We start from the raw sequence: 19,639 nt of genomic DNA, 5'->3' as shown, positions 1-19,639 counted from the left end.
TAACAAGAACGGACAATGGAATCAAAGTGATGCAATCGTTGGGGAAGACAAAATGAGTCGCACGAGATATGCATGCAACCTGATAATGCATCTTAAATCAATCTAATTTGTTTCACGACGTTTTGCATGGAAAAAACTCCAATGGGGTAATATCCAGTTAATGAAACCAGTATAATATGGGATAATAATATCTAGTAGATGGTATATATCCTAAATGAGCTAAGTTTGTGAAGATGATCCAATGGGCTACGAGAAAAGAGATAATTATTTGCCCCAACAATCAAGTAGAAAGGATGTCGAGTGATCTTTTTCTTTTTCTGAAGTGCTCTAATCTAAAGTTGTAATGATAAGTGGTCATATGTGGTTGACAAGTGAATACAATAAAAGAAAGATATAATATATGCGTCTTGCACCAATAATTGAGAATGAACAACACATAGTAATAATTAGCATTTTTATATATGATGTTTAGACAATATGACATGTCAACCTTTCATTAACTTATGGTCATCATTTTGATGTTGAAAAATATATTGAAATAAGAGTACACATGCTTCAAAAGAAAATGCATTTGACAATTTCAAACAAATTTGGTGGAACACATTTTAACATATTCCATGCATAAAGAAAAAAGCTAATTAAAATTTAATTAGACATTTATTATGACGTATTTTTGTTCATTTTTAATTTATTGTGAACCCAGAATTAATGTAATGTATTTCTTTTTTTTTTATTAATTTTTATTTTTCCAAAAAATAATTAAGCTTCAAGAACGACATATATTTTTTTTTGGTATATTTATGATTTAAAAGAAAATATACAAATGAATTATCATTTTAAAATAAAAATATTAAAATATAAAATTAGAAACATGTGGAGTAATGTGTGGAACCCAAATGAAGTTAACTATTAGAGTAAAAAGTTAATAGAATTTTTAAAAATTGATGTGGCACGTGAGAAAAAAAATTATATTTTTAATGATGATTAGTTTTGTATTTGATGTTGATGTTTTATATTTTCTCTAATGAAGATAAACAAAATTTGTATTTGATGTTCATGTTTTATATTTTCTCAAATGAAGATAAACAAAATTTGTATTTAAACCTCGTGATGCATGCCATATCCGTGTCTTCACGAACATATTTCAAAGTTTATGATAAGAACTGAGACATAATTCTTATAAAGTGGTCCCTTGTTAGGACTCGAGTAAGCAACCTAGAGCCAAGTTTAGGGCTTAGAATCGGATGGGTAGGGTATCTACTGAGTGAAAATCATAAATTCAGAGACCTCAATTTATATTCTCCAACTGTTAAAAGGCATCGTCGTGTTGTCAGTGGTCCAGAGTGGTTGGTGCAGTTCATAACAATTTTAATTAATATCTACATGGGCAACATTTAAAAATAAAACGTGAATAAAAATTATACTATGTGGCAGGCCCTAGGGCTATGCTCATCTAATGTCTGTTTCAACTACCACCTAATTTTTCGCCGGAGTGTAGGTACAAGGTTGAAAAAGTTGAATTTCAGTTTATTTGAGCTTACTTAATGCAATAGATAGTTATAAATCATTTTGCTATTATTTGGATGAGCTTATCAGCGAGTACTTAACCCTAATACAAATTAAATGAAGTTCTGATATTATCGTGTGGGGAGAGCTAGATTTGATTTCCATTTATGTATAATACATCTTTTAAAAAGGCATAATAAACTTGAAGTATAATTAAACTTCAAACCAAAAAACTCAAAAAGTTGGTGTAACAATGTAAGAACAAAAAAAAAAAAAAAGCTTTTAAACCTAAGATTAATCACATACTTAATCCAAAAGATCAAATCTTATTGACTATCTTGAGGTAGAACCAAAGAGAAACCCTAATTATGGTAATCACATGGAAAAAAATATTATTGCATCATCATTCATGTGTGTAAGTTTAATTTATATGCATTGTCAATGTAAATTGTTTTACAGTATTAACTAATAAAAAATTATTGTTAATATGATTTTTTCAAGTAATTATTATGATATCCTTGTAAAAAAAAGTAATTATTATAAGACAAATGCTAACAAGTGTTCCTAAACTTGGAATACAAAAATTGAAATAAAAAAATACTAGAAATTTAAATTATTTAATTAACCTTGTAGTTTGTTAAATATTTAAATGATTTCTTATAATTTAATCTTTTTAATGAAGTCTTTCTGCATTTTAAAAAGTTTAAAATAGGTCCCATTCGTTGAAAGCCATTATCATTTTTTATTTTTTTATTTTAGTCATTATCATTTGATAAACTATAAGATGTTCAATTATGATTTTCATCAAATAAATATTTCTATACATTATCTAAGCTATTGCTGAGTGTCTTTTTTTTTTTAACAAAAACTATTTATAAGTGTCTACAATCTAATGGAAGTTGGCAAAATCTCAACGATTATTATCACTTTCATAAAAAAATATATCAATGGATTAATTTGTCATATAGACTAAATTAGGATTTGATATGGTGCAGATTCTAGTTTGCGCTCGTCTCTTTGATGCAGATAAACGTTAGTAGTTTTTATGAATACTTTTTGGGTTTAGAAGCCCATCATTTTTTATCACTGATTTTTTTTTTCTCCACTAACAAAAAACATGGTCATAAATCGTTTAATAAGTCTAGTGAAGCGATAGCTTAAGACTCCAATTACTAATGCCTCAAAAAAATTTAAATTTTTAAAACAATTATTTCCTTTTTTGTGAATAAAACAATTATATAAGATAAAATATTTTTTATTGGTAGTAATACATAATACTCTTAGACTTTAATTAATATTTTTACATCACCAATAATAAGTTAATAATTACTAATAAAGATAAAATATTTTTACATTAGTAATATTAGAAAAAACAATAAAACCAACAAACTTACTTATTTTTATTGTTCTCTGTAATTCTATTTTTTAATTACTTTATATTAAGGACCAAAGAGTATATATATATATATATATATATATATATATATATATATATATATTAATTTCAATTGCCAATTAATAAATATTTTTATAATATATTATATATTTTCTGTTAATTCCATTACTAAAATTATGCAATCTAAAGATACTAAGGTAAATGTTGAGGTGGATCATTTGAAGAGATTTCATTACTTATTCAAAAAAGTTATATTTTTTTTTTTGTTTTGCATTTACTTCAAACTCCACCCATATGCACAAAAAGCATTTATTATAGCCAGCAAATAAATGAAAATTAATTAATTTTTTTAATTAAACTTAATATAAAAATATTTAATATAGTAAAATTAAACTAAAAAAATAATAAATGAGTATATGTTGTGTATTAAGAGAGTTGATTCTGTTGGCCGAATGAAATATGTGTATGTCTGACGGTTATAAATCCTTTGTCCTATCGTTTTCAATTCTAACGGGTTTGAAAAAAAAAATCTATCTGTTGTGTGGAAAATCTAATACTATATTTTGTAAAGATTCGCCAAACTGAGCCACTGGAATAAAAAAGCACCAAAAAAATTAAATGCAAGAAATACGGGCCCCTACGTGGTGGCTGGTGGCTTCGTGGAAGATGGAAAATGGTTATAGTCAACCAGTGCATGGAAATTAACCAAACTGATTCTACCCCTTCTTACATATATAGCTTCCTCTTTAAAGTCTTTCCTTTCTTTCAAGATCATTAAGAGGAGCAAAGAGTGGTGAAAAGTGGCATAATCAGCATCTGGGGTACACATAGAGAAAGGAGAAAGAATCAAGGTCCTTAAGGATCATATGTGGTGATGGGGGAAGTGCTGTATGAAGCACAAATCAAGGTATTGGCGCGCCTCAATTTGAAGTCATGGTTAACATGAAACAAGCCATGTAGTTTTAATTGAGCCGCGTCAATATCTCATCTTGCACTTCTTTCCATCTCCATCACTCAATCTCAAATCCTCCCTGGTATGCTCATGTTATTTGTTCAATCTTCATATTAATTCTTTTCTCTCTTAATTTTACCCTTAATTGTCCTTTATTAATTTTCTGAGTTATATATTTCTTTTCAAACATATATGTCTGTTTTTTCTGTGTGTGTGTGTATAATAGTGAAAATAAGGTTTAAATTAACCTAGAACTTTGTGTAAAAAACTCTAACTTCTACCACTAAGCTGACTCTAGTTAATTGTATGTTTGTTTTCTCTTTATGTGGTTGTTTTGTTTCTTATGCCAAGAACTTTGCTTCTCCACATGTAGGTGATGAAGTGAAAGTAGATATATCATATATACGCACATATATAAACATGTATAATGTGTATATCTAAGTTTAGTTGGCCGGTGGAATTAGTACTATAGCTATTCTAACATATTGTGTCAATCAAAATAAAGCTAACCAAAGAAGACCCTTTCTCAGATAAACTGGAATTAGGGCGCGAGAGGAATGAATTAAACAGAAGACTTAAGGCTATGTTTGGTTTATTTGTTTTGCGTTTGTCCATTAAATTCAGTTGGGTTGATATGTTTTGGTTTCCTCAAAGTTATCTTGCGCACCTACATTTGGCTAGACACTAAGTTTCAATTAAAAGCAATATGAAGATTGTTTTACAAACTTAGTTTGTAAGAAAAAATTCATTCAAACTATAGTTTGAAAACTCTAATATATCCAAGCATGTGGTTTTTTTTTTTCAGAGAGAAATCCAAGCATGTAGTTAATAGGTGTAATTAACAAATATATATACTATTAATTAAGCAGAAGAGTTATGTAACACGGTATGCCTATATGTGTTAGGTAGGATGCATAGATATTGATCTTGGTCACAAAATCTCAAGTGTTACTTGCCACCAACTTTTCTTCTCCACCTAGATTCGGTATCTTTTGTCTTCTCACATCTCTATAATTAACCCTGGGAACCAAAACATCTACCCCACGAGTACTCAAATCTTCTGCTTCCTCCAAAGCACGCTGCTAGTTTAACAATATTGATACGATGAGAAACTAATGCATAACATAATGCTCATTAACGTCAGCAGTAGGTAAAATTGGCGTATCAGGTCGGCCATTAGAGCTTGCACTATCCATTATTCTATTGCATTATCTTTTATACAAAAAATAGAGAGAATCCTAGAAAAAAAAAAAACATAGCAATTCAAAAATTAACAATAAGCAAAAGAGATGATAAAGTATGTCTAAGTCTACCCTTGTAAAAGAGTTTTTGTATATATAATCTAAAATAAATCATAATTTTAATTACTATCTAAATTTAAAATTGAACACCTCATCATATAATCAGACTAACGAGCGATGCAGAATTTTCTAACACTCTTCTTCACAGATATTTGCTAGAACAATAAACCTATTATAATATACGAGAACCAAGATGAATTATATATAAGTTTTCATATCATATCATGTTAAATTTTAACTTAAGATCAATTGATAATAAGTAAAATTGTTCAATATGATAATAAGAAACAATATGTTTAGATAAGATTAATTATATAGACCATTCCATTGACACCATTCAATCCAGTTTAAACCAAAGGTTGAGTTTTTAAGTGATGAGCTTTACAACCTATTAAAAACTCTACATATATTTTCATAGCCTGTCCCGAGCTTAGGTTAAGAAGAAGTGTTATGTTAGACTTTCGACAATAGTTAAAGTAAAACTTGTTGATATACCGAACATGAATCACTCCCTTGAGCGGTACATTTGTATAAAGAATTAATGTCATCTTCTCTAGCTACTCATCTGAAACACTTAATGTCCCCGGTGTCGATGCCAGTTATGTCAAATAATAAATATATGCACGTAGAACTATAAATTCTCTGCTATATTGAGGGGGTGGGGGTTGTTGTCCCACAAGTGAGGGATACTCTCATGCATATTTAAGCGAGAGAAGAATAATGAGAATGATGTTCAGGACTGGTAACAGGGAGGGGACACAAGGAGAATTAATGATGGGAATCAAATCAATCCTTCATGGTTGAGAACTATTCAGAAAAGAAAAAAAAAACAAAAAAAAGAAGCTAGCTCTAGCTATGCTCTTGGAAGTGCAAACTCAAGTGGGGCCTGATACGTACCCTTTACTTCTATTTTTTTTGTTCTTTAATCTTTCTTTCTATTGTGTTTTGCATTAATTTCTATACCATAATTAAGTTGTGTCCCCATATACTTGGCTAGCGGCGGGGCAGGCATTGTGAATTGTGATGCTTCTCCAACTATCCTGTCCTTTTGAGATTCGAATAATAACTCATGCAAAAACTGAAAAGAATAAAAAGAAGAAAAAAAGTATTGAAAAAGAGACTTACTTAATTAGGGCTTAACTTTATGGTCAACATGGAGGGAAGGGAAGTTCAATTTTGAGGAGAGGGGAAAGCCATCCAATCGAGTGGTCCACCAGTCAATTGCACTACGTGCAGTTTTGAATTTTTCGATCACACGCTTCTAATTTTTATTTATTTTTTGTATTGTGTTTATATATGTTTAACTGTTGTACTAATAGTTTACAGTAAAAGAAGGAAGGTTTCTGATTTATTTTCTCTATTTTAAGAGACAAACTTGAGGCATTGACCTAATTAGGTCAATAGAAAATATAAGATCGTTGGGTTGATAAAAAAATTAGGTTGGAAATTATTTTAATCTAACCTAACTTGGTTTGAAATTTTATTAGCTCGATGCTAGCTGATCTGTGGTGGAGCTGTTGGCCATTGATTTTTCCAGTTTTCGTTCCTTCTTTGTAAGGGAACTATATTTATTGAATATTGATGTTAAAAGTTAATAAAATACTTGACACCTTTCTTTATGTCAATCTAAGCAATTAATTAATGACGTGAGAGGAGCATCATAGATTCATCATTCTTGTTACTTGTTCACGTCCACTATGTAACTTCCTTTTTATTTTCGTGGGTCAAGGATTAGAGCACCACTCATGGGTTTTACATGCTGCGACAAGTTGATGATTATGATTATAATCCTGCTCTCTTTCTACCTTTTGTCATGACTCCTAACAAATCATAATCATGAGGCCCACCAAAGCAGATACGTTTGGATTTAATTAGACAAATTTAGGGTCATCTTTATTTGGTGACTTCCCAATTATCGTATTTATGAGAGATTTTTTTTTTAGAAAAATGTATACGTATGATAATATATTTTTACTTAGTTGATAAAATAAAGGGAAAAAATTACTATTAAAAATATTTTTTATTCAATTCAAATTTTAAATTTTTATTTGATTCTCTCTCCACAAATAGAAAGAATTTTTTCTATACTAATTAAATGAAGGAAATTAAGTCAAATAGATTATTTTTCTATACTAATTAAATAAAGAATTTTTTTAATTTTCTTTTGGATTAAGAGTGAAATAGAAAGGAAATTAAGAGAATGGAAGAAATATGAAGGATAAAAATAGAGTGGAAAATACGTTGCTTAGATAAGTAGAAATAAGAATAAAAGAAATAAAGAAATTTATTTCCGGTTTTTTAGAAGAGTGAAAAAGAGAGTAGAAAGAAATAAAATAAATCATATAAAAATATTATACTCGTTAAAACAATTTAATTTTTTAATCTATTATTATTTTCAGTAAAAAAGATTTATTATTTGTTATATTTTATATTATATTTAAAAAAACAAGAAAATTACAATGCGATAGTAGATTTTTCCCTCCCATTCTACAATTTGTTAGAAGGTAAGTGTTTTTCTGCTAAGTCTCGGAGAAATAATTTCTCTCTTTCCTATTTCTACTTTCAAATCAAACAAATGGTAGGAATTTAATATTTCTATCTTATCTTCTTCCTTATTTTCTTTCACTCTATTTACACCCAAACAAATAAGGGAAAAAGAAATCTTTGATGAGAAATGGTCTTTCCTTCATTTTTATCCTCTTGTGTTCTCTTTATAGACAACTACGAACATCTTATCGAATGTGTCTCTATATGTGCGTGATGTTGATTAAAGAGTATTATTGCCACTTGCCACCCTTAAAAATGTGCTTTTCATAATAAGATTTTTTTTTACTGGTTCATACTAAGAATTTAGAACATATTTAGGTAACACTCGTAAAAAAATAGCATAATTAAGTAAAAAATTTAATTAAGTATTTATTGAATAAACATTTATCATGTGCATTAATTTATATATAAGTTGTTTTATAATTAAAGAGAAAATAAGAGTAATTAAAATGTTTTTATATAACTTATAAGTTATTTTCATAAACTATCATAAAGAGATTATTGAAATATATAAGTTAAAAACAATTTATGAATATATCATAAATTATTTTTGTAAGTTATCTCACATACTTATACAGATACAGATACTTCTGTCATAAGATAAGTTTAAATAAACTTTTTCAAATGGATCCTTATTCATATTTTAGTGTTATCATTATACAATAGGTTATAAATATATGTTTTCTTTTTCTTTTATCCAACGAAGATAAGTTCTTGAATAATACAAGTAACAGAGTTTTCTTGATCTACATTTAAAACTTATAGTAATTCTAAAAGAATTTAATTTAAAATATTACTATATTTGTCATTTCATCTGGGAAAACAATCACTCTCATTGGGTGAATCGAGAGACCATCTCCCTCCCTAAATCTCTTGGGGCCTAAATATTAATTCACCCTGCCCGTAAGGTTAATATATATAGCGCTCCTAGGGAAGCATACTTGAGATTTTTTTACATTAAAAGCAGAAGCTAAGCTTTGAGTTCAAGTGCTATAATCCAAGTACTTACATTAGGGTTTTTATCCTTCGAACTTAATTCCACGACCATCTTGCTTAGGGTTTTCAGTTTCGTCTAGGAAAATGAGATTTTTTTTTTTTTTGTAAGGTGTGGGAGGATAGTTCCAAACACATTATATGTGAATTGAACCCAAAGCTCGCATTACATCTCATCCAGAACGCTGTCAATGAGTTTCATCCCTACTCTCATTTGATTCATCAGATTCTTCACAAGCTTATAGATTTGGAATGAACAGTCAATTTCAAGCGTACCATTTGGGAAGGCAATGCGTGTGCCAACTGATTTGCCAAATATGGTGCCATGCATGGAGAAACTTTTCTCAGTTGGCATGTTTGCCCTACTCAGTTAGGACCCCTTGTGTTGACACATAGAATGGGTGTGGTTCACATTAGGCTTTAATTGTCTTTGTCTTTGTCTTTGTCTTTGATCCTTTATATTCTAAGATTTCTGTTTTGGTAAAAGAAAACATAGAAGGCTAAAACAACTAAACAATAAAATGGAGGAATTATGACTAACCCATTGAAGGTGTGCGGCCAAATCATCTTGTGTGTAGGCATGGTAAATTTGCAACAGAGAGGTTGAAGGTAAATTTGAATTTCCTAATCTCTTACAAAATAAGATGGGTTCAAGATTGAATTTCAAGGAAACAGGGGATAAAAAAATTAAATCTCATGTATTTTGAATTTTGTAAAATTTGGTAGAATTTGCGAGAAATTCACTTTACAATTTAAAAAATAAATAATTTGTCTATATACATCATATTAGTGATAACAACTAAATAAATTTAACTCAATTTACTTAGTAGAATATATGAGTTATGGTAAACTATCTATAATATTTATTTTCAATTCTTACTAATTATTAACGATAATTACATATTTATAATTTTTAAATGCAATCAAACTTATACACTACGTACGTACTAACGATAAATGAAACAATAATTACATATTAATACTTTTAGTTACTTTTTTTAAAAAAATATGATAAGTGTGTGTTTTTTAGAAAACAAAATATGATAGGGTTAATAAAAATTAAAATTTATAAATGAATAATCATAAATTTAAGTTAATTGATTGAGATAACATGATGATTGAGATAACATGATGATGAATATGATGTGTGTGAATTATTATAAATTATTAATCTTAATCAATAAATAAATGGATGAGTTTAAATACTTATTAATTAGGACTCAAATCACCTGTCCCAAACACAGACTCCTTTTCTGTGGCATCCAACAATATTGTGCCAAGTTATTAAAATTTTACATGTCATCTATGTTAAAATTTAAGGACATTTGAGTAAAAAAAAATGTCCTCCTCTTACGCTTTTGACTCTCATCTTCCCTTTCCTTGAAGTTCCAACAGCCACTTCACCAACTACCCTCTCATTTTTCAAACTTACTTCCTTCCGACTTTCCTCTCTAATGTTGTGTCAATTGATTCATCTCCCACTCAAACAATTTTCCCAAATCAAAGATTACTGGGCAAGAGACTTGCAAACAAAACAACAACACTGGTTTGTTGATTTCCAACGTGAGAAATTACTAACCTAACACACATATTGCACTTGATGCACCGATACAGGAAGGAGGTGTTGACAAAGGATGAGGACACACAAATTGGACTTCATGCACCAATAGCGAGTGGAGATGCAGAAATTTATTAGTAGAACGAGAATGTGGGTCAATCGAAATAAAATGATGCAGAAATATGATATTCACTTTTATCTAAATTATTATCTTAAAAATTATATTAACAATATGATTTAAAAATTATATTAATGGTATGATTTATGATTGGATGATAATATAAAAAAATTATAATGATGATTATTAAATTCTTATTTTAATAAGTAAAAAGATAGTTAAATATTTTCTTATATTTAAAAGTATCCGCACAAGATACTTACTAATATTTTATTACAATGTAGTGTAAGCTAGTCAATTCGTAACGCAAGATTGATTAAAAATATGAATTTCTCATTGCATATATAAAAAATGTGGTGTAACCGTGTACCTCAATTCGCAAAGCTTAAAGATTTTATTTTTCTAAACAAATATTATATAGTACATTATTATAAAAAAATATTTTTGTTAAGACTTTTAAACAATTTATAAATTTATTTCACTGCCTTATAAGTTACTTTTATGTTTTTACCTACACATCACAATCAACTCGTCAATTGTTATTGTTACATCATATCTTAAGATTTGATTTTTTTTCCTAATTATATCAACTTTCCAATTATTTATTGAATTAGTTTTATGTTTTTTTAATTATATGACCTAATTCAATTTCTTACATAATTTTTATTTTATCGATTTCATTCATAAAAGAAAAAATGTTTTAATTTTTAAGATGATAAATTATTAAAAATAAAATCCAAATATTATAAATATTAAATATGTCATTTTACATCATCTTGATATTTTTCAACTAATTTATTAACTAGTCTTACAAAACACTTTAAATTAAATCAATTAACTTATAAGCTTTTCATCAACTTCCAATTTTTTCATTTTTTCAACACTTAACTTATAATTTATAAGTTTTCAGCTCATTTTTAAACTTTCAACCAGTTTATAAATGAATTTTAGCAAACATTAAGACTTTTGACTTAAAGAATAAACAATACCTACTAAAAAAGCATAATTAAGGTGTAATTTTTTGGTCATTATGACATTTATGTGAAGTATCCATCAATTGATATCACCCAGAAAACACTACTCATTACCTTTAATGAATTTCTCATCCAAATCATATTTTTTCTTCCACGAGATTAAATCTTAAAACATTACTCAAAAAAAACTAGGTATAACAAAGCCGTGTTTGTGTTTTATATTTTATTTTTTAAAAACTATTTTATAGATTGGTTTTAAAAAACTAAAAAGGATATTAATAAATGGCTGTGTTGATTAAGGAGACAAAAGTAAGAATTACTATTGTAAAATTATTTGATATTTACTTTTTTAAATGATTCAAATAATTTATTATAATGTATTTGTTGTTTCTTAATAAGGAACTTATTAGGAAGACTCCATAAAAAAATATTTTTAATGTTTCTCCATTTTAAATGCACTTTTATGTAAAAAAAATAATTATATTCCTTGATTAAAATTATCAAAAAGATAAAAACCAAATCTGCCTCAAATATTTAATAATGAACCGTTAATTATGAGAAAAAAAATTGTTTATCATTATAAATAATCTTCAGAAATAAAACTCTGTATAATCAAAGAAAAAAGAATTGAATGTCACTTTCAACATCAAGGCGCGAAATGGTGAAAGCTTCATTGTTGTTTCCTTGCTTGATAATTTTATTTCTCATAGCATCTGGAACTGGTATTCCTCTCGATTCTTCTCTGTTATTTGTCTCTTGTATTTTTTTTACAGGGGTTTACAACACTTATAAATCATGTTGAGCCAACTGAACTAGGCCTCTTAGTTGTTTGTCTCTTGTATAGAATTATATTTACTAAGAATTAATTTATTATCTAGAGTAGTTTGCATGTAATGCAAAATCTTGTGAAATGGTCGAGTATTTGCTCTCATGAAACAATTTTGTTTTAGTTAAGTGTTAATTAAGGTTTTGACAAAAGGGTGATTGAGTGAACAAATTTTGCAGGTTTTGTGGATGCATCTGATGCATGTACCAATTGCGAATTCGAGACAGATTGTGATCGTTTACATTGCGCTGGCCCTCGTTGCGTAAAGGATTGCATCCATGGTTGTTGTGGTTGCAATTGTAGTCCACCTAGTGAAATTGTTTGATAAAGAATCATAATAAAATAAAGTTGAGGCTTTCATTGTTAAAAAATAAGATGCAAAAAATCCATTCCTCCAGAGTGGAATTTGCTTGTAACAAGTCGAAAAAAAATTTACATCTCATCTCATTTGAGATTTTGTTTTGCTTTTTATGGGTTATATATTGTCCCCAAAGCTATACACTAATCTCCTTGTGTATTGTAAATTATTGTGAATGATTTGCTCATGAAAATGGTTGAATAGTGCATATTTGGTTTTAAGTTACGCGTGTTAGATCAACCACCTACCCGATTTTGTTGATTTGTTTAAATAGTTATAATCAAGGAATTTGGTTATTGGCATCAATAAGTTTGATTAATTTATCGAAAAAGTTATAGTCAAGGGATTTATTTACTCTGTTGTAACTAAATCGGTTGTAATTAAGTGTTGAGTGAATCTCTCCATGAATGAAGCTCAAGCTCTCCATCATTGAAGCTCAAGCTCTCCATCATTGCCATTGGTAAGTGATGATGGGAAATTACCTTTGTTTCAACATAATCTAAAATCATGTTGAAGCAACTTTAAAAATAATAGAGAGAATAAAAAAAATAGTTTTAAAAATAACAAAACAATACAATATTATCACGTTACATTCCTATCAGTCATATCAATTAACTTTTAATTCTGTGATGGAGAGAAAAAGAAATTAAAGTAAGTTTGACTACAGATATTTGTTAAAAAGGTTGATTGAACCAAATCAAACCAAAATAAATCCGTTAGTGAGTTTGGAGACTCTGATCGATTCTCACAGAAAAAGAAATATTTCTTATTATGGATTTGACTTAAATAAATTTTTAAAATCAAATACCTAGCAACACATTATAAGTTTTAAAATGAAGTCAACATATTACAAATTGAAAAACTATATATATTTATTTAACCACCATGAAGAAATGAATTGTAAATAATAATTGGGCCGAACAAAAGCTCGTTGGAAAGCTAATTCCCACCAAATCCATAAATTAACCAAGAATGAAATTTCATAAAACAAATTTTGACTTCTATTTCTTTTTTGTCACGAATACATTTAAACTCAGAATTTTCCTTGAGCCTGAAAACTTAGAAGGGGATTGAATTCTAAAAGATAGGTCCATTTCGAACATATTTGGGTTTCTATGGGTTTAATCCGGATTACTTATAGTCTATTGGTGTGAACAAAGCAAAGGGGAATTGCTAAAAACACACCATTTATGCTAAGTATGCCACCCTTCTGTAGTTTATCTTGTTTACGAGAATATCCTTCACAAAAACATGTTTATGTTGATTTCAAAACAAAAACGAAAATGTATTTTTATTTTGTATTAGGATGTTCGTTCTCGGTACAAAACAACTTTAGTTCACAAAACAATACAGTCAAATATATTTCTGCTTTGTACTGGGAACACACACCCCGGGCACAAACATGAATACTCACTTTCCTTTTATCGGTCTTTTAAGGTTTTTACCTAAAAGTAAAAAAAAAATATATATATATATATATATAATAAATTTTTTAATTCAAATAAAATAGATGAAAGCTTTCCTATTTTATTCTTCTTCTTTTCATTCCATAGTAAAACATAAGTGTAAATTAATGCTATCTTGAATTTTCAAAAAATGATAGTTAAATAATAAAAAATAAAAAATCCAAAAATTAAAAAGAAATAGAAGGAGTATGTTTTTGTTTTGTTTTAAGGTCTTTGAATATGAAATAAATTGTATTAAAAGGAAAATATTCAACTTATGTGTGTTTAAGTTCTTGACAAAAATTTATCATTATTTTTGGTAGGACAACTTTGTACCAATATCACAGTTTAAAAAAAAAAACCTACAAGGAGTATGTTTTTGTTTTGTTTCAAAATCAATGAAAAATGAGTTTCTATGAAGGATTTTTCATTAAAAAAACAAAATAAATTACACAAAATTCCCTCTCTAAGGTTTGCTCTTACTACACCCGTACCTCTCCAATTTTTTTACATCATTCTGAGCCCCCTAATGGGGGTTGATGTAACATTTATCATGCCTAAGTGTATGTTTAATAAAATAGAAATAAAATATTGGAAATTTTGAACCAAAGTATAGAGTAAAAGTGTAGGTCTCACATAATTTTATTATTTATTTCACTCATTTTCTATCCTCTTTGTCCTCTACCAAACAGAACATAAGAGAGAGGATCGATGTAACCATTTATGGCTAAGAGAGGGTTAGTGTAATGGAAGTAAAAAATTAGGGAGTTTTTTTATAGGATTCAAAAATAGAGGAATATGGGGTGTAATAATACAAACCTCATGGAGGCCTGGGTAATTTACTCAGAAAAACATCAGGGTGGTGTACTTAACAAAACAAAATGGCTGTGCATTTAACCATACCCAAAAGAAGTGCATGACTATTTTCCACTTTGGGCTTGACAGAAAAATATAAATAGCAAAACATTGTCAAGAAACTAAGAAAAAATGACAGACACAACAACTTGTTGGATATAAGAGGAAGACATGTCCCTCACTTCTCCTCCACAGGTCCAAAACAAGAAAAAAAATTATATATTAAATTAAATAACAAAACGAATTATCCAATTCCACTTTCTATGTTGTCCACCCTTCTCCTCAGAAGCCATGGTCGTAAATCTCTCTCCCTCTCCCTCTCCACCTTTACATTCCAGTTCCATAATCAGATTGGCAAATTCAAAGTCACCCATTTCAGAACCATGGTTGAGACTCAAAACCCACTTCCCAAAACCACTCCTTTCCCCAACAAGTGTGAACTTCACTTGCAACAAGAATCAATTTTTGCACGGTAAAAACAGGAACAGGTTGGATTTCAGGACTTGGTCTATTGCTGGTTTTGATTATGGAAACTTTGAAGGGCCTCAGTCTGTGCTTGAGGCTGCTGCAGTGTTGACAGCAATCATTGTTGTGCATGAGAGTGGCCACTTCCTTGCTGCTTCTCTCCAAGGAATCCATGTGAGTAAGTTTGCTGTTGGTTTTGGTCCAGTTTTAGCAAAGTTTAACGCCAAAAATGTTGAATATTCCATCAGGGCTTTCCCCCTTGGTGGCTTTGTGGGGTTCCCTGATAATGATCCAGAGAGTGATATCCCTGTTGATGATGAAAATTTGCTTAAGAACAGACCAATATTGGATAGGGTGATTGTGGTTTCAGCTGGTGTTGTTGCTAACATCATTTTTGCATTTGTTATTATCTTTGCACAAGTCCTGTTTGTTGGTTTGCCTGAGCAAGAGGTGTTTCCTGGGGTGGTTGTGCCTGATGTCAGACCTTTTTCAGCTGCTTCAAGAGATGGGTTGGTTCCTGGGGATGTGATCCTTGAGGTCAATGGAAGTGAGTTTCCAAAACCAGGTCCTAGTGCTGTTTCTGAAGTTGTTGATGCCATCAAGAGGAACCCCAAGAGATATGTTTTGCTCAAGATTAAAAGGGGGGAGCAGAATTTTGATATAAGGGTCACCCCAGATGAGAATTTTGATGGAACCGGGAAAATTGGAGTTCAGCTAGCCCCTAATGTTAAGATAGCTAAGGTTAGGCCAAAAAATCTGGTGCAGGCTGTGGAGTTTACTGGGCAAGAGTTTTGGGGTCTGGCATCTAATGTTTTAGATGGGCTAAAGCAGACTTTTTTGAACTTCTCCCAGTCAGCTAGTAAGGTTTCGGGTCCTGTAGCCATCATTGCTGTTGGTGCAGAAGTGGCGCGGTCGAATATTGATGGTCTCTTCCAGTTTGCTGCGATACTTAATATTAACCTTGCGGTTATAAACCTTCTTCCTTTGCCTGCTTTGGATGGAGGTACATTGGCATTGATCCTCATTGAGGCTGCTAGGGGTGGGAGAAAGCTTCCTTTGGAAGTGGAGCAAACGATCATGTCTTCTGGAATTATGCTTGTTATAATTCTGGGGTTATTCCTTATTGTTCGAGATACCCTAAACCTTGATTTTATCAAAGACTTGTTGTAATTAATTATTGTGAATTCTATAGTTAGCAGTGGGCTTCAAAAAAAGTACTTCATGATTCTTATCTTCAATGCTGTTGCACACCAGTGTCTTAGCCGGTGGTATATCTGTACTAGAGGAGGCAAGATCATTTTAAACGATTGAGGTAAGTTTCTTTCTCCAAGGATGTCATGTGAGAAGCACCCCTTTGTTACCAATTCATTGATCTGATCCGGATTGGATTTGTGATCCTAGAATATAAATTTACGAGTTACAGATACTTACTAGCTTCGATTATGAATTTTAATATTTTCTCTCTTTGCATTTTCTTTGGAATTTATGTTTGTGCACAAATATAGGTTACTATTTGATATGAATTCTCGGCCTCTAGAGATGTCATTGACTCAACAATGCTTTAATAAAGCATGATGAATACAGAGCAAAATCCTTGCTTAGTTTTTTAATCTTCTGGAATGATATGCGTTTTCTTTTCGTTTCTAATGTATTTAATGCTGTGCTCATGAAAATTAGAGTCCAATATATGTCCAGGATTGAACTGTCTGACATAATTGTGTTAACTCTCTTGCTACATTACATGTCTTGCTGTTTGCTAATTTTATGAACAATCAGTATGCAATTTCCTGAGGAACAAACATCAAGGCAAATATCTATCATCTACAATTTTTTCTGGTTAGCTAGCCAATCAGAGGGCCCTTCACATAGACATAAAGCGGAGAAAACGGAGAAGAAAACGTAAAAAGTGGAGAGAGGAAATTAATCTTTATTTAGATTATGGTAGGAGCCTAGGAGGAAAGAGAGTGTCAAACTGGAAAATTAGAAAGTGTTCCTAAAAGGTTAACAACTTTCTCCTTAAAAGCAGGAAGTGGAACGTGGAAGTGAAATATATAAGAATTCAAACTAAGATTTGCATGTGACCGAATTTTTACACCATCTTGTCAAAACCAATATTATAGTATTACCACGATTAGCACTAGCCTATAAGGGTTGCAAGAGAATTTTTCTCAAACAAGAGAACTGGCTTTATGTTTCTGATATTTTTGGACACCCCAACAGTATAAATACTCAATATTTCTCTTTATTTCTTTTTTCTTGTCTCATTATCTTACATGTCTCATTATTGGTTCTTTTTTCTCTCTCTTTTAAGTGTCTATTGGTATCAGGTGGACTGTCTAACTTACTCCAAGTAAAAAAGAGTTAAACAACCCATCACACCTGATTGGTGCAATTCTCTTACGTACTTTACTTTAAAATGATTGGGTGCTAGTATTAATTGCACCAATGAAGTGTGATGGGGTTGTTCATACTTGGGGTAAATTAGAGTAATTAGCCCAGAAAAAAATGGTCAAGAATAGTAAGCACTAATTTATAGGGAGGTTAGAGTAATTAGCCCAGAAAAAATAGTCAGTAATGAATACAAGGGCTTGAAAGGTTTTTACATTCCAGCAAACTCCATTTTCTAAATCCTTAAATCATTTTGAACTGCTGAATTCTTAACTCATGGGACGTTCCCGATATGTCACTAGGATTACTGAGTTCGTGAAAGTTACTAATTAACTCAATTCAGGCATCTAGGAGATTTGGAATGGCTCCAAACCTGATTTTCCCTATTTGACAGGATTTCAGATGATAAAGTGGAGACAATATCTTGTGATACTTTACCTGCAGAAACAAGAAGATGCTAAATGCATATAGTGCTTAGTGCTTAGGACAAAGGAATTACTCAACGGTGTTAACAGTTTGTAGGCCTCAATGCTAAGGATTGATTGTGAAATTTGTAGGGATCAATGCTTTTTTATCGACAAATGTTAATTGTTAATATGTTAGTTTTTCTTAATGGATAACTCGAATCTACAACCTATTCCTCCCTTTCTTTCTTACTTCAAAGTATATAACTTATTTTATTCTTTCATATATTTAATTTTTTTGTGAAACTTTCATATATTTGATCTTGTGTGTGTGCATGTGTTGTCGAATGTTGAATTTCCTTAAGAAAATTCCACTCCACCGGCATCTAGAGATCTGTCACCATTAAATACTGGCCATAGCTGCCAGAATGATAATCATATGACTAGAAAAAAAAAAACACTAGTTGAACGCAGAATAGCCATAAGGAGAAAAATGGGATAATAATACAAAACCCGAATTGTCAAAACATGTAGTCTTTCTCATTGGGAAACAAAAATGAATTGCGGTGTGTGAATTTGTGAAATAAGAAGAAACGAATTCGTTTTGTCGAAGGTTTGTGATTGAATAATGGGTTTGTTGATTGAGTTCTTGATGATATTTGGAAGAATTGAAAGAAGAAAAAGACAAGGATCATAGATATTGGGGTTGTGTGGAATGCTGTATGTGTTGAGTTGAGTGTTGGTTAAGATACACATTCAGTCATATCATATGCATCCACTATATAATAAGCAAAACTAATTACAATTCAGTCATTTTTTCACATATAATTGGATTTATATGGGTCTAAAAACCTCTAGCTCTTAAAAAGTACAAAAAAAAATGTGAGGAACAAATATTTAATATGAATTAGAAGTGTAAAACGTTCTTTTTTTAGAGAAAAGTGTAAAATGTTATTAATGTAATAAAAGGAAAATGTCGTGCTAATCATGTAATTAAGCCAAAATTCATGAATTTAGATAAATTATGGGATAAAATTTACAAAAACATGAAATTATTGTTTTTATCTAGCTATTATTTGATATTTGTTAATTCATGATGATGAGTCTCCAATATTCAACTCACCTAAATCTTTAGTTGTAAAAAAAAAAAAAAAAGACATCATGTAATCATCTCAACTAACATCTACTAGCGTTTATAGTATTATTCTACTATGTTAACATGTAGCATTTTCAAAAAGAAATAAATTCAAATTCCTAGAATGAATGTTTTTTTTTTTTTTACAAAAGAATGAATGATATTTATTTACTTTAAAATGAATGTTAAGGACTAAATATAGTAATTTTAGATTTGAAAGATAAAAATCAAAAGATTTTTTTTAAGACCAAAATAAAAATTCACTCATTTCACGTGATAAAAAATAGTGATTTTAAATTTCAAAGGATAAAAAATAAAGAATATCTTTTGCAGAAGCCAAAATCAAAACTCATACATTTTATTGGAACACAAATTTTATTTAAGTTTTTTCTTTAGAGTTTAATCACATGTGTTTTTT

The 19,639-nt window shown here is 29.8% G+C and overlaps 1 protein-coding gene and 1 non-coding gene across 3 annotated transcripts; both read left to right on the top strand.

Annotated features, from left to right (window-relative positions):
* The first annotated feature begins 3,782 nt into the window (after window positions 1-3,782).
* On the top strand, window positions 3,783-3,899 carry MIR171T (microRNA MIR171t). The gene has a single exon (NR_126689.1). It is a non-coding gene; the product is annotated as a microRNA MIR171t (primary transcript).
* Window positions 3,900-15,010: 11,111 nt separating this feature from the next.
* On the top strand, window positions 15,011-18,319 carry LOC100796242 (membrane metalloprotease ARASP, chloroplastic). 2 transcript variants are annotated; one of them, XM_006582299.4, is made up of 2 exons: window positions 15,011-16,606; window positions 18,077-18,319. In XM_006582299.4, the coding sequence occupies exon 1, from the start codon at window positions 15,121-15,123 to the stop codon at window positions 16,462-16,464; it is 1,344 nt and encodes a 447-aa protein (XP_006582362.1). In that variant the 5' UTR covers window positions 15,011-15,120; the 3' UTR covers window positions 16,465-16,606; window positions 18,077-18,319. The 2 variants fall into 2 exon arrangements, with proteins under 2 accessions (XP_006582362.1, XP_040872672.1); XM_041016738.1 differs by having other exon boundaries at window positions 17,985-18,319.
* The last annotated feature ends 1,320 nt before the right edge of the window (window positions 18,320-19,639 follow it).

This window comes from Glycine max, chromosome 6 (assembly GCF_000004515.6).
Source record: "Glycine max cultivar Williams 82 chromosome 6, Glycine_max_v4.0, whole genome shotgun sequence".
NCBI classification, from domain to species: domain Eukaryota; kingdom Viridiplantae; phylum Streptophyta; class Magnoliopsida; order Fabales; family Fabaceae; genus Glycine; species Glycine max.
Note: the sequence above shows the minus strand (reverse complement) of the source record. Positions and strands in the feature narration are given on the sequence as shown.

What these genes read in the sequence shown, in the direction of transcription:
- LOC100796242 (XM_006582299.4), top strand. Translation starts at nt 15,121, where the DNA reads ATGGTCGTAAATCTCTCTCCCTCTCCCTCTCCACCTTTACATTCCAGT.